We start from the raw sequence: 13,746 nt of genomic DNA on the forward strand, positions 1-13,746 counted from the left end.
GTGGTGTGTATGTGTGTGTATGTGTGTATGTATTTGTGCATGTTGTGTGTGTGTGCTGTTGGTGTATGTGTGTGTGTGGTGTGTGTAGTGTGTGTAGTATGTGTGTGTGTGGTGTGTATATGTGTGTGGCTGTGTGTATGTGTGGTATTGGTGTGTGTGTGTGTGTGTATGTGTGTGGTATTGGTGTGTGTGTGTGTATGTGTGAGTGTATGTGTGGTATTGGTATGTGTGTGCTGTTGATGTGTGTGTATATGCGTGAGTGTGCGTGTGTGGTATTGGTATGTGTGTGCTGTTGGTGTGTGGTATGTGTGTGAATGTGTGTGTGTGTGTGATTTTATCATAGCCCTTATGAAGTGAATAAAATAGAGCATTTGTTTATCCATCAGACTATCCTGAAAGAGAGCATGTAAGGATGGAACTCAATTATCAGAGTGGTTGCCTAACTTGCACAAGCCCTGGGTTCAGTACTGGGTCTGCCTGGCACAGTCGCACATCTCTGCCGAATCCCAGCACTCGGGAGGTCGAGGCAGGCGGGCCGGGGCTTTAAGGTCATCCTCTGCTACTTAGAAAACTTGAGGTCAGCCTGGACTACATGAGATCTCTCCTCTCTCTCTCTCTCTCTCTCTGACTCCCTGCCTCTCCCAGTTTGAATAGTCTCCGTGGGTTCTGGGGTGTTACGTGCAGGCCCAGTTGTCTAGTGTCTCGTTCTGAGGTACTTAGAGCAGGTAGGGTGTCCACTCTGGATTAGTCAGGCTGCATTTGCAATGCGTGGCTGGGAGGAGATTTGGGGGTCAAAGGAAGGATGAAATGAGGAAGGAGGACGCTGGGTGACTCAGGCACGTCACGGTTATCAGGCTGTGCAGATGAGATGCAGCCTCCTCACGCATGCCGGGCGGATGTGATACATCAGCTTTGTAGACATTAGACGTGTGGTTAATGTGGAGGCACATCCTGTATGTGTGTGCGCTTTCTTACATTCTGCTGCCCACTGGTTGGCTTGAATTTTTCTTATAAATTCATAAGAACTCTTTGTATTTATACATTACAAAGGACGGTGTGAACTGTGTGCAGTCCTTTAGTTTATCGGATAATTGTTTTTAGCTTGCTCCTGGCTGTTTATTCCCTGTGTGGAAATTCACCTTTCAATGTGCTTGGATCAATCAATCATTTCTTTGCAGCTCTGGGATTTTGTTACACTTTGAAAGACCTTTGTTACTCTGAGGCTATATATTTGTTTCCTGTGTTTTCTCACGATACCGTGACGATCTGAGTCATGTTTTAACCTTTGCTCTATCTGGTAGCGTCGGTGTGGAGTCAAACAGGAAAGCAACCAGCTTAGAACCCAGTGCCAAGTCCACTATCTTCTGTACGAAAGTACTGTTCCTATTCCCGCCCACATGAACCAAATGGAGGCGAGCAGGGACACCTGGGTGGGGTCAAATAGGAGTGGGAGGGCATAAGAAGGCATCAATCCTCGGAATGGGAAGATAGTGTCCCTACCTATAACGGGAACAACTAAGCACAGGCAGGCTTTGAATAGCTTAACTCTTAATAATTTGACAGGGAAAGATCAGTAGGTGCTGAGTCAACTGGACAAAACTGTTCTTGGTTCCAGCTCTGTGTTCTAGTTGTGCGGTCGTTTAGGTTGTCTGGGTCTTGGTTTAGATTGTCGATACAGTTTTTCAGCTCATGTTCCTCCTTCACAGTGGCCTCACTGCGTACTGCGGTAATGCCCATCATTTCTGGATTCTTTTGGGCATTTCTCTCCTCCCCCCTAGAATTCATACATAGGCGTTCTCTGTATTCACCTCATCAATAGCCCTGCCCCGCCCCATCACTATCAGCTCCTCCCCTTTATCACCATTGGCCCCTCCTCTTCATCACCATCAGCCTCTCCCTCTTCATCACTGCCAGCCCCCCCCATCACCATCAGCCCCTCCCCCTCCATCACCATCAGCCCCTCCCCCTCCATCATCATCAGCCCTTCCCTCTCCATCACTATCAATCCACCACCCTCTTCCCTGCTACCTCCAGAGGGACCTTGCATAGGTGACATATGTGTGAATTGCATACAGCTCAACATTTTCCCTCACCGGCCTTGATATGCAGCAGGGTGTGGAAGAAATGCAGACTCACCTGCAGAAAGCCTTGAGAAGCCTTGTGCTAAGGTGTCCCCTTAGGCAAACAAGGCATGAGTCCCATGGCTCATCCTGTGTACAACTCCCTAAAATTCATCATCAGCACGGGTGACTCTCCTCATTCCCCTCGGACCTGTTTGAGGAGCTCCAGACGCTGCCTCTGGCCTTGCTTTCTTGCTTTCTCCACCCATCTCCCCTTGATGTCTTTGGCCTCTTCACTGTTTTATGAAGCAACAGTCAGAGTTCTTTGTAGACTCTTCCCACCCAGCATCCTGTGGGCCTCCAGGTCCAGGCGTAGACATGAGGAACTGACGGGCAGCAGGAGGAGGCTGTAGGTACTGAGAGTTGAAGCTTCCCTCCTCCATCATTAAGATGGCCACTTCCTGGCCCTCTGCAATCAAATCCCTCAGCTACCTGATCTCCCGTTCCTTCTGTCCCTGTACCCTTCCAGAACGCACTTGCTGCAGTCAAACTTGATCCTATTTGCCTCCAAGCTCTGGATTTCCACTCCACTGGTGCCCTTGCTGCCTAGGTCTCCTCTTGTCCTAAAAACAGGCCTGCACAGTGCTTCAGAGTAGCCATTTTTCAAGGCCATCTGGGGTCCCATTTTTTTCTCGAAGTATCTTGCTTCCAAGCAGAGCCAGACAGACCCCTGCTCCTCATGTAAAGGTCACCCCTGCTGGGCTGCCTTATGTCCCGCCCACTTCTCTTTCCTGTACTTAAAGCTAATCTGAAGTGGCTTTGGGAAAGCGAGAGAGCAGGAAGAAATGTTCCTTGCAGATTCTACCTGTTTTGGGTATAACTGTATATGATAGGTTTCAGAAGACCAACTACACATGGTCGTCACTTTTAAAAGCAAATGAAAAATGGAGACGTCTTCCATCTCTGAATGCAGGTCCCATGTGAAGGCAGCCTAAGTTCTCAGTGATGTGAATCTTCTTAGTTAGAACCATCACACATCTACCAACAGACCCAACCCCTCAAGGGAAATGTGATAGAGGAGTGGTTGTCAAATGTTTTTCTTTCAGTGAAATTAAATCCTCCCAGGTCTCGAAAGGCTGCACTATTCCACTTAGTACAGGCTAAAGATCCTCTCAACTCTTTGACACCCCTGACACCCCTGACAGAGATATGGGGCCATTGCAGACACGCTGAGAATTTCTCTCCAAGGTCAGCATGTTGAACACCAACCTATATTCAGAACCAAGGTGTCTGTCCTGCTCAACCTACACAGATCCCCACATGGACTGGGTCCCTCTGGGGGGGTGGAAATCTAATAGTTGGATTAACGGGGTTTTAAAAGTTGTCCAAATGTCTGGAGCTATGGCTCACCAGCTAAGAGCACTGCCTGTTCTTCCAGAGGAGGTGGGTGCAGTTCCCTGCACCCGTAAGTAGGTTCTCAACCATCTGTAACTTCAGTCCTGAGAAATACAGCACCCTCTTCTGTCCTCCAAGAGCACTACATGAATGGTGTGTGTGTGTGTGTGTGTGTGTGTGTGTGTATCTGTGTGTGTCTATGTGTGTGTTTGTGACTCTCATACACATAAAATACAAATAAATGAAACTTCAAAAAAATTAAACATTTCCCCAAATAGGATAGAAAAATTTTAAAAGGAAACCCTCACTAACACCATTTATTTTCCGGCCATATGCTTTATAAAACTTGTTTTCTTTAACAGATAAAAATAAGAACTGTGGCATTTGCATGAGAAGTTTTTCAGCTTTCAGATAACTTGCAAAGTGCTTTGTGTTTGAGCAGAATGTGTCTACAGTGAATCCTGCCACGTAACCATGGAGCAAGTAGTGTTTGGGACAGCAAGGACTTGTTTGCCTTTTCTGTCAACACTGTCATAAATTTGCCTTAGCCCCAGGAAGGCAGTCTTTAACTGCTAGGTTAAGTAGGGACATTAACAGCCTTGAAAATACATTGATTTAAAAATATCTCCTGTCTAAAACATTAATAATAGCTTTGATAAGATATAAATAATTCTAGCTCAGATAAGACATAATTTGAAGTTGTTTTCCTTCTTCTAAGATTTAAAACAAAGTCAGGAGGAATGGTACTGAGGGTCACTGTGCGACCTTTTCCACAGAAAATTAAACACTTCATAAGAAACTCACCAGGGATGTCAGGAAAGCTGAAATGGAGGATGTCCTGCAAATGATTGACAGTTGGTAGGTAACATCCTTCCCGGGGAAGTGTGTGTGTGTGTGTGTGTGTGTGTGTGTGTGAAGAGAGAGAGAGAGAGAGATAGAGAGAGAGAGAGAGAGAGAGAGAGAGAGAGAGAGTTTGTGTGTATGTGAGAAAGTATGTGTGAGTGTGTATTGTATGTGTGAGTGTGTGTATGTGTGTGTGTGTGCACACGCGCGCGTGCACGCATGTAGTACTATCTCCTTGGGCAGCATTCACCACAGAAAACAGTGAAAAAAACAAAAAACCAAACTCTGGCGGTGCCCCTGGGAGAGTGTCCAGTGCAGGGTTTGTGAAACCGCAGTTGGACTCATTCGCCGTCATCTCCACTGCAGTGTTGGTACTATGGAAGGGGCCAGGGAGTTGAGTTTAGGGTGCCTCTCACATGGAAAGTGTTTATAAAAACCCTTATGAAAGAAATAGTTCAATTTCACTCATATCTCTAAAATGCAGAAAGGGAATAAAACCAGTGCCAGTTAAACTGTTCATGACATAACTGTTCATGACATAACCAAGTTCTACCCTAATGATACTAATGACTTGGCAAACTAGATAGTACAGTGTTGACAAACTTGGAGGTCTTTTCCCTGTGGCTCAGTTCTTGCTCCTTTTGCCAGATACATATGTGTACATACACACACATGCACGTGTACACACACACACACACACACACTTACTTGCAGGTATTCCACATGGCAACAGTTCCTTATGACAAGATATGTACTAAAAAGGACACAGTCTGGGCCTATGAGAGATCAGTGCTTCCTCCTCTCATGGTACACTGGTACATGATTTCCTAAGTCAAAATTAGTATTTTCCAGAATTCCATTGTTGTTGTTGTTATCATCGTCATCATCATCATCATCATCATCATCTCATATATTATATTCAGTTTACCTTCCCTCCTTTCCTTCAAGCCTCTCCTCCCCACCTCCCCTCCCCCTACCATATCCACTCCTCCTCCTCTGTTTCCTTCAGAAAAGGACAGGCCTCCCAGGGATATCAACCAAACATGGCATATCAAGTTGCAAGACTAGGCACCTCCCCTCATATTAAGGCTGGACAAGGCAACCCAGTAGGAGGAAATGGGTCCCAAGAGCAGACAAAAGAATCAGGGACAGCCCCCCCCCCCCACACACACACTGTTAGGAGTTTCACAAGAAGACGGAGCTAAGGAACCATAATATATACTTGTTGGTTCTGTCTCCATGAGCCCCTATGGCCTTGGTTAGTTGATTCTGAGGGATGTTCTCTTATGGTGTCCTTGACTCCCCTGGCTCCAACAATCCCCCTCTCCTTCCTTCTTCCATGGGATTTCTTAAGCTCTACCTAATGTGTGGCTGTGGCCTGCCTGTTTCCATCAGAGATCAGATGACGCCCCTGATGCCGATGACGTCAGGCTCCCGTCTACAGAGTATCATTAGGAATCATTTCATTGGCTTTTTTTTTTTTTTTTTTTTTTTTGGCCAGTTGTGTCTGGTTCTATTCTAGGTCTCTGGGCTGTCCAGTAGAAAGCAGAGGCTTCCTCCCATGGTGTGGGTCTCAAGCTGGACCGGTCACTGGTTGGCCACTCTCCCAAGTTCTGCATCACCTTTACCCCAGCACATCTTGCAGATAGGACAAACTGTAGGTGGAAGGCTTTGAGGCTGGGTTGGTGTCCCAGTCCCTGCCCTTGAACCCTTGCCTGGCATCAGAGGGTGGCCGGTTTAAGTTCTGTATCCTCCACTACTCGGAGTCTTCGCTAGTCCTCAGAATCCTGGGAGTTTCCATTGCACTAGGTTTCTACCTCACCCCTGAATGTTCTCATTCCATTTATCTCTCCTGGTACAAAATTAGTATTTTGTAGAATTCCATGGTGAGATACCAAACCCGTTTTTAAGATAATTCATTCAACAAAAGAACATTGATAATACCATATGACATCTAAGACACACAGCAAGACTCACAAGAAAGCACATTTGCTGGCATGAGAAGCAAATCTGAAACTAAGATCATCTGGAACACGTATGCAGTTGTTCCAGTGGGAGTAAAATTTTGCCCTCTAATGGAGACACATACCTGAGACCTCTCTGGTGTGATTTTAAGATGGAGGGATCCTAGTTACTCCTTTCTTCCAACCTCTCTGGGAGATGAATTGATCCAGACTCCTATAGAAAAAATTGTGTTCCATGTCTACTTATTTACAAGCTCATCTTTTCTGGTCTCAGGGTTCATTACATCTTCAGTAAGCAGCTCCCAAATGCATTTCTAAATCCTAGCTGCCCTCCCCGAACTCCAGACTAAAGCCAAATGCAGTCTCCGCTTGCAGGTGTGTGAAGTCCATGTTGTAAGCTTCTGATTCCAGCCCTCCCTCTACCCCGCTTCTTACACAGTCCTCGGACAGATTCCCTCTGCAGATGACATCCTATTTCAGTCCGTGACAGCTCCATCTTTCAAGGTTACTCAGTGAGATGCTGTGGTTTGCCGGAGCACCTCGATTTGTCTTTTACTATCCACAACTGACTTTGACCATCAAATCTTGTGAGCTCTACCTCAAAACGGACCTCACTGTGAGTGCTGAAGAATGCGCTTTCATCATCTCTCGCACTAGCATCCCAGGAAAGCCTCTATCCACAGCAAGACACATCCTTTTCTGACTGGAGATGACGGCCCTCCTCTGTACACAGCCGTCGGTCCCCTGTCTGCTCAGAACGAGCGGCCTCCTTGTGTACAAGGCCCAGGAGGCCTAAGTGCCATGGCCTTACCTCCTGCTCACCTGCAAACCTTTATACTTTCTGCTTGTGCTCCTTTCTTGACCCCAGCAGGCTAGACACTGCTTGTCACACGCATGCGCCAGCTGCTCTCCAACCCCAGACGGCGATGCTTCTTGCTCCTTGGCTTGGAACTTGCTTTCCTCAGGTATTTTCTCAGGTTTCTGTTTACAGATCTCTTTGTCTGTTGTCATCACGGAGCGGTCTCCCCTCCGCACCCTGTACTCATTAGCTCCTCCTTCTCGCGTCCTCTTACATTTGCTTGGCTTTATGCTGTGAAAGTTTCTCCTGGTTTAAATAAAGTTCAGGGTCTATCAATGTCGGTCAGAGGTGTACCCCCATCCTCCAAGAAGGCTTTCTGGAGCATAGTACAAGTGTCCGCTAAGTGAATTAAGGCAACCCCCCCCCCCCCACACACACACACTTCCTATCCCCATAATCTGTTTTCCCAGCTTTAGTAACATGTGGTGCTATTGAATGTTGGTTTATAGAGCCAACCATTTCTGAGTTTGAATGACTAATTTTTGGTGTGCTAAAGTCCATCAGTAACACTAATGATAGAAAAGAAGAGACAGAAGTAAATGCCACAAAGGGAAACTGAAAGTGCTGCCTGAGGATGTCAACAGCAGTCGAAGGAACATAGATGGTGGCCTTCCTCTATTTGGTGTGCTTCCTTTTAAAGAAAGAATACTCAGTGTATTCTTTCTTTCTGAAAGACTCAGGGATATTATCTAGATTAACTAAACACAATTCAACTTTTCAGACAATAATAGATGTACAAATATCATTTTACAACCACATCAAAGGATAGATATGAAGATTAAATCTTTTATTTTACAAGGCTTTAAGAGACATGAAACATAACCTTAATTATACATTAATGAAAAGAAATCTTAAGCAAGACTTTATGGAAATTACATATATCCATTGTATCTTGACAACTTTTTGAGGGCGAGGGCAGCTATTGAAAATCCAGGACCAGCCAGTCCAGAAGATTCCAGGACGTCTTGTGTTTTGCACACAAGCTCCACCCATCAGATACTTGAATACACCTGCTGTGTTGTCACTTCTCAGAAAGATGACTTTGTCATTTAGTGACAGGTAACCCAAGTGGATTCCTAAGAAATTAGTTCCACTCAGCATTTTTAAAGGATAATAATGATCAGCAATAAAGTGATAGTTAAGATCAGCACTAGTCACCCAAATGAAACCAAGACTCTAAAAATTCATATCTGCAAATAGTGTACATCTATGAGCATTGGCATATATTAGTGAATTGTTAAGGCTAAGGACTATTTCAATAAACAGGTTAAGATTATCAAAGTCTACAATATATTTTTAAATGAGTGACAGAAAATGATTCAAAAAATAAATTTCTGCGTTAAAGAATTCATTAGAAAAACATCATAAGACTATAATAGAAAACAACATTTGGATCCATTGAAAGTGCAAAGATAGAGTATTTACATGGATTCATTGTTATTCTGAGAAAAACACACTATGGACGAATGCGTACGGTTTTGCTATAATAAATCCATTTTCATGACAAAAATGTTATTAGACTTACATGGCTACATATAATAAACAGGATTTGAAAGACATGAATTGTGTAGTATCAAAATCTTTTTTAGTTTTTTTAAAAAGAAAAAAATAAAATCAGTTATTGTCGCTTATATTCAGTATTTTACCAAGTGGCTAAACCTTCCTTGAAATCTTTATTTTGCATTTTGGTCATTTAATTCAGCATTTACCTTACTCTGGCAATTTAATTAGGTCATTAATAGTTTAGTTGTCATCGTATTCACCTGAAAACTTCATGTTGCATGATTTTAAAATAGTATCTTGCTCTTCTTAAAGGTATTTTTTACAGTGGCTACATATTTGAAAATTTAAGTAGCCAAGTCGATAACTTTCTCCCTAATGATGTTTTAAAAAAAAATAACTAAGATAGAATCTTTGTGCATATTTCGAAAGCTTGGTTAGTATATTAGAAACTACACCAAAACTTAAAGATCAAGGTTATTGCCTATGCTGTGCAGATGGTACAGTCGGCCACTCCATAGGACTGACTGCATGCAGTACTTCAAAATTCTCCTCAGGAGCACTTTTAAATGTGCAGCAGGTTGTTTCTCTCTGAAGTGATCCCTTTCCACAAGGATAAAGTGACACTGCCTCCAAATCCTTTTAATGTGACCCTTGACATTCGCAACTAAAGAATTCCAGGGACTTTACTTATTTAAATTCTTTGACTTTCTGAGAATGAAATAAGCAATTGACTACTTGGGATTAAAATGTATAATATTTGAACTACTACTCCAAAATTCATCATAATAAATAAATTTGTCCTAGAAAAGTCAGCTTCCTAGGAAGTCGATTCCTCAACAACAGTATTGCTTTGGGTATAGGATTGGCTTTCTAAATATAAATAAATGGTGTTTTCCCTTACCATTCCTTTCCCCAAGGAAGCCTTACAGTAGTCTAGCACCTTACATTAGAAACTATTGTGCAGAGCGCAGATGGAGACGACAAGGCAGCTTTGGTGTCCGGGTCTATCAGGCTAGAAGCCGTAAATGCATAACCATTAATCCAAGGTCCTCAGGGTAATATTATTTCCCAATTGTAGAGGGAAGAGACATATATTATGCTACCACATTTTAAGATATTTTTAATGCCATATTTTGCATTAGATGAATAAATTTAGCTGTACACATTATCCATGCCCCCTCCACCCCCTCCCTGCCATTCTTTTTGAAAACTGAAATGCTTGAAGTTTTTCTTGGGCCAAAGATAATACTACAGTTCTTGGCTACAGATAACTGTACCCTGAAAAGACTTTATTTTATTTTCAAATGTCTGTATTTAGCCCTAGTGAAAATAAAACTTGTGTATATGGAATTTAGCTTGCTAAATAATTTAGTTTTTTCTATTATAAAAAATGATAAAAAAAAACAGTAGGAAACTTTTCAACTAATAAAGATAAAAGGTTTTGCAATTATAATGTATAATTGTCAATATTTCCAGTGGTTTCAAACATTCTTCATATAACAGCAACAAGAGTCTTTTTCAACACTGTAAGGCTTTAAAGGAAGGGTTTAGCCTTAGGAAAGGAGCATAAACTGAGGCACATGGTAAAGGCTGAAGGAGCCACCGCCCTCCTGGATCGTGAGTGCCGGAGCGATGAACACTGGGAATTTATGGCTTGAAATTCTTGGGTCTAATCATCATCTTGACTTGTTTGAAGGAGGACTTATAGCCACCTGGCTGAGCCTGGTTTATACCAGGCCAGGTGCCCCAGAAAATCCCATTACGGACACCTTTGTATTTCTGGTGATAATATTTGCCGTTTAAGTTTGCAGAGAGACATGCATCAAACCACCAGCCTGAGCTGTAATAGAGCCCGCAGTTCCCAGAGGGGTACCGATCGTTGTCTCTGTCTGGGGTGGTGAAAAACTTGAGGTCGTGGTTGTAATGTCGACTGAAATGTAAGGCATCCCCTGCCGTGCCATTATAGTCACCAATGTGTAATCGGTATTTGAGAAATTCATTAGCCACATAAAACTGATCGTACAAGGCATAAAGTGTGAGACCATTAAAGTCTTCGAGATCAATTCTCAAAATCATTTCCTTACTCTTGGTCAGAAGATGAATTTTATCGTTGCCCAGCCAAAATTCTCGCTCAAGGTTTCCAAAGCCGGCTTTGTAGGCTTTCCAGTCTCTGGTGAAGTTGGTGCTCCCGTCACGGCGAGCTTGCAGCACCGTCCAGCCACCACCCATGGTCTCCATGTCGCAGTAGACCTCAAAGCTGCTGTTTCTGTGATCAGGCATAACTCTGTAGGTCCCACTGCCTCTCCTTCCTATCACGTAGTAGTCAGAACAATCTTTGTATATTAGGTGCTGAACTGGGAGAGGGAAGAAAGAAAAGAATAAAAGCACGGGGTTTTGTTAGCCAAAGCTGTGCATCTCAAGGATTCTCAGACTCAAAAGTAACTGGACAATTTACATGATAGTGGAACCTGGCTCTGAAGCACGCTCCTGAACTGGGTTAACAGATGCTAACTAAAGCCTCAGAACCAACTGGCATTATCAAGTGTACAGGACTGCCTTGGACGGCAATCCTGGTGGCAACACTAATAGCAAATGGTAGCAAGATAAGTATATGCAAGGTTTAATGAGGACCAGCGACCCCCAGAAACTCTGCCAATCACTATAACAGTTTTCACTGAACCCACACAGCAACCTTATGACATGGGTATTCTAGCCAGCTTGCTTATATAGATATTTAGTCTCCCAGAAGAACAGGGACTTTTCCCACAGCAACTAAGTGTTATGTGACAGAACAGGTACATAAAGTCAGATCTGCCTGACAGAGAGCTTTGCTCTCATAACCATTATATTCCTCTGTCTTAAAGTTGAGAGGAGTCCAAGTCTCCTAGGATATGACCAGCAATTGCTACAGCAATCATTACAGCGGTCATTACAGAAATTGTTGCATATGTTCCAAATGAAGTGCCAACCTTCAGGGCACAGCATCATTCTGAAACTCTCATTTCCCCTGAGAATGACAGAAAGTGATTCCAGTTTAAAAAGGGGGGTGGGGGTGGAGTGCTCCAATAATACAGCAATTTATTTATTAGTTTGAAGGTATAGTCAGCCAGTATTTCACAGCTTGGTTTCTAGAAGAAGCAACAGGGTAATTATAATTATACTCAGTGTAATCATTTGGTGGTTTTGTAGAGATTAGAGACCAACTATTTGTTCCCAGTTAATTTTAACAAAATTTGAGTCAGGTAAAGAAAGTTTAATATAAGATACCTGTGAGACACAAAAATCTGTTTGCATGTATTCAGAACTCTGGAGAGTCCTAAACTTTTAGGAGAAAAGTAAATAACAGAATATTTTTGTGTCATTACAAGTTACATGCAGTGTCATATGTAATATTCATCTTGTGATGTCTCTTAACTATGAATGTCTGTCTACCTTGATCATTTGTGATAGCATTCTATGACATGATGGTCTTTAGAAATTCCAAATGAAAGTTATCTCTGCTATGTCTCAGCGACCTCACAGTCAGGATGAGCACAGATAGTAAGTAACACAGAGATGACCTTCTAGGGTGTGGCAATCCACCCACAAAGGTCCTAGAAATTGGGGAAAACAATGTCATGGGCACAGAAGGCAGTTAGGTCTGTGACCGTTCATTAACTGGGATGGAGAGGATGGGTGTGCCACTAAGTCTCAACCCAAAAAGTTCTACACGCGTGTACACACACACACACACACACACACACACACACAGATGCTTTTATTCCATGTATAAAATTTCCCATTCTCACTAGATAGTTGGGAATCTAGCACAGCAGGTTGTTTGTGAGAGCCTTATAAAGCCCATGGGCTGCTCTAAGAGGCCAGCAGCCACCCAAGACCTGATTTCCAGGCATCTATTTCAGCACAGCCAGGAACCTTGCCATACCTATCCGGTGTTCAAATACAATAGCCCGGGGTGGGGGTGGGGGTGGGGGATCTGCTTCTGCTGGTCTGGAGGTCAGCCTAGCAGGGAAGGTCTAGAGACTACACGTTGTCTTTAACGAGTACAGCTAATAGGTTTTTGTATTTTGATCATTTACCATTTCTGTTGTCTCCTTTGAGAAAATACTTGTTTCTCCTGCCATAACTTAGCAGGTGAAAGTCTGACTAACTTATACTCCCTCAGGTTAATGTTTATGGCCACTATCTGGCTATACAGCTTTCGTGCACAAACTGTAAGAACCTCATTACACCTACCCGGCTGTGACTGGATGTGTTCTTGGCTGGGGCACTTGGAACACTTGCCATCCAAACTGTTGACCACAAAGGTTAGATTGGCCACTTTGTTGTCCACGTAGCTCTCGATGTTGTTCATATTCACCCGATGGAGCGTCTCCAGGCGCCCCTGCAGCCCCTGGATCTCGTCCTTGGCATTCTTCAGCTCCGAGGACAGCTTGTTCACCTGACTCTCCAGTTCCTGGACTCGATTGTCCTCGGCCGTCTCTGCTCCATTCCCGCCGGGGTCTCGATGGTCGTCAGCCTGCAACTTGCAGTCCTGGCAAGATTTCTTCAGACTGTCCACGGCTTCCTTGAGGGTCCGCACTTCTTTGAGCACCTCCTCCATGCTGCCGAGCTGCGGCGGGAGCTGGAGGGTCAGCGTGGGCAGGGTGAGCTGGAAGGGGCACAGGTTCCCCTCGCACCTCCCGCCGCCCTCCAGCCTCGCGGGGCAGGCAGCCTGGGCGCCCGCATCCGCCAGCCCTTCAGTCAGGTTGTGCTCGTCCGCCGCCCGGCAGGCAGCGAGGACCGCGGAGCTCAGCCACAGCCAGCCAGGAAGCCTCATCCTTGCAGTGCCGCAGCTCAGCCCGACAGACAGACCAGGCGCTTTAATAGCCACCGCCGCCTGACTCAGGCGTTCTGTGTTCCCAGAAAGGGCGGGCGCATTTGCATCACAGTCTCAGAAGCCGCGCAGGAGGAGAGGGTCCTCCCCAGCAAGTGCAGCCCGCGGCTGTCATCCCTTGTCAGTCAAAACTATGCACAATAGAATGCCTGCTGTGGGTGTCTGCATTGTATTCAAGACTCACCATCTTGGTTTTTTAATAAAATCTTTTATTTAAAAAATTATAATATCAATGCTCAAAATCTA

The 13,746-nt window shown here is 44.2% G+C and overlaps 1 protein-coding gene across 1 annotated transcript; it reads right to left on the reverse strand.

Annotated features, from left to right (window-relative positions):
• Positions 1-7,887: 7,887 nt before the first annotated feature.
• Positions 7,888-13,536, reverse strand: Fgl2 (fibrinogen like 2). Its single transcript, XM_052173098.1, has 2 exons — positions 12,861-13,536; positions 7,888-10,978 (listed from the first exon to the last, which is right to left on the reverse strand). Exons 1-2 carry the CDS (start codon positions 13,441-13,443, stop codon positions 10,272-10,274), a joined length of 1,290 nt encoding a protein of 429 aa, XP_052029058.1. The 5' UTR covers positions 13,444-13,536; the 3' UTR covers positions 7,888-10,271.
• Between the last annotated feature and the right edge of the window lie 210 nt (positions 13,537-13,746).

The sequence above is a fragment of the Apodemus sylvaticus genome, chromosome 2 (genome assembly GCF_947179515.1).
Source record: "Apodemus sylvaticus chromosome 2, mApoSyl1.1, whole genome shotgun sequence".
NCBI lineage: Eukaryota > Metazoa > Chordata > Mammalia > Rodentia > Muridae > Apodemus > Apodemus sylvaticus.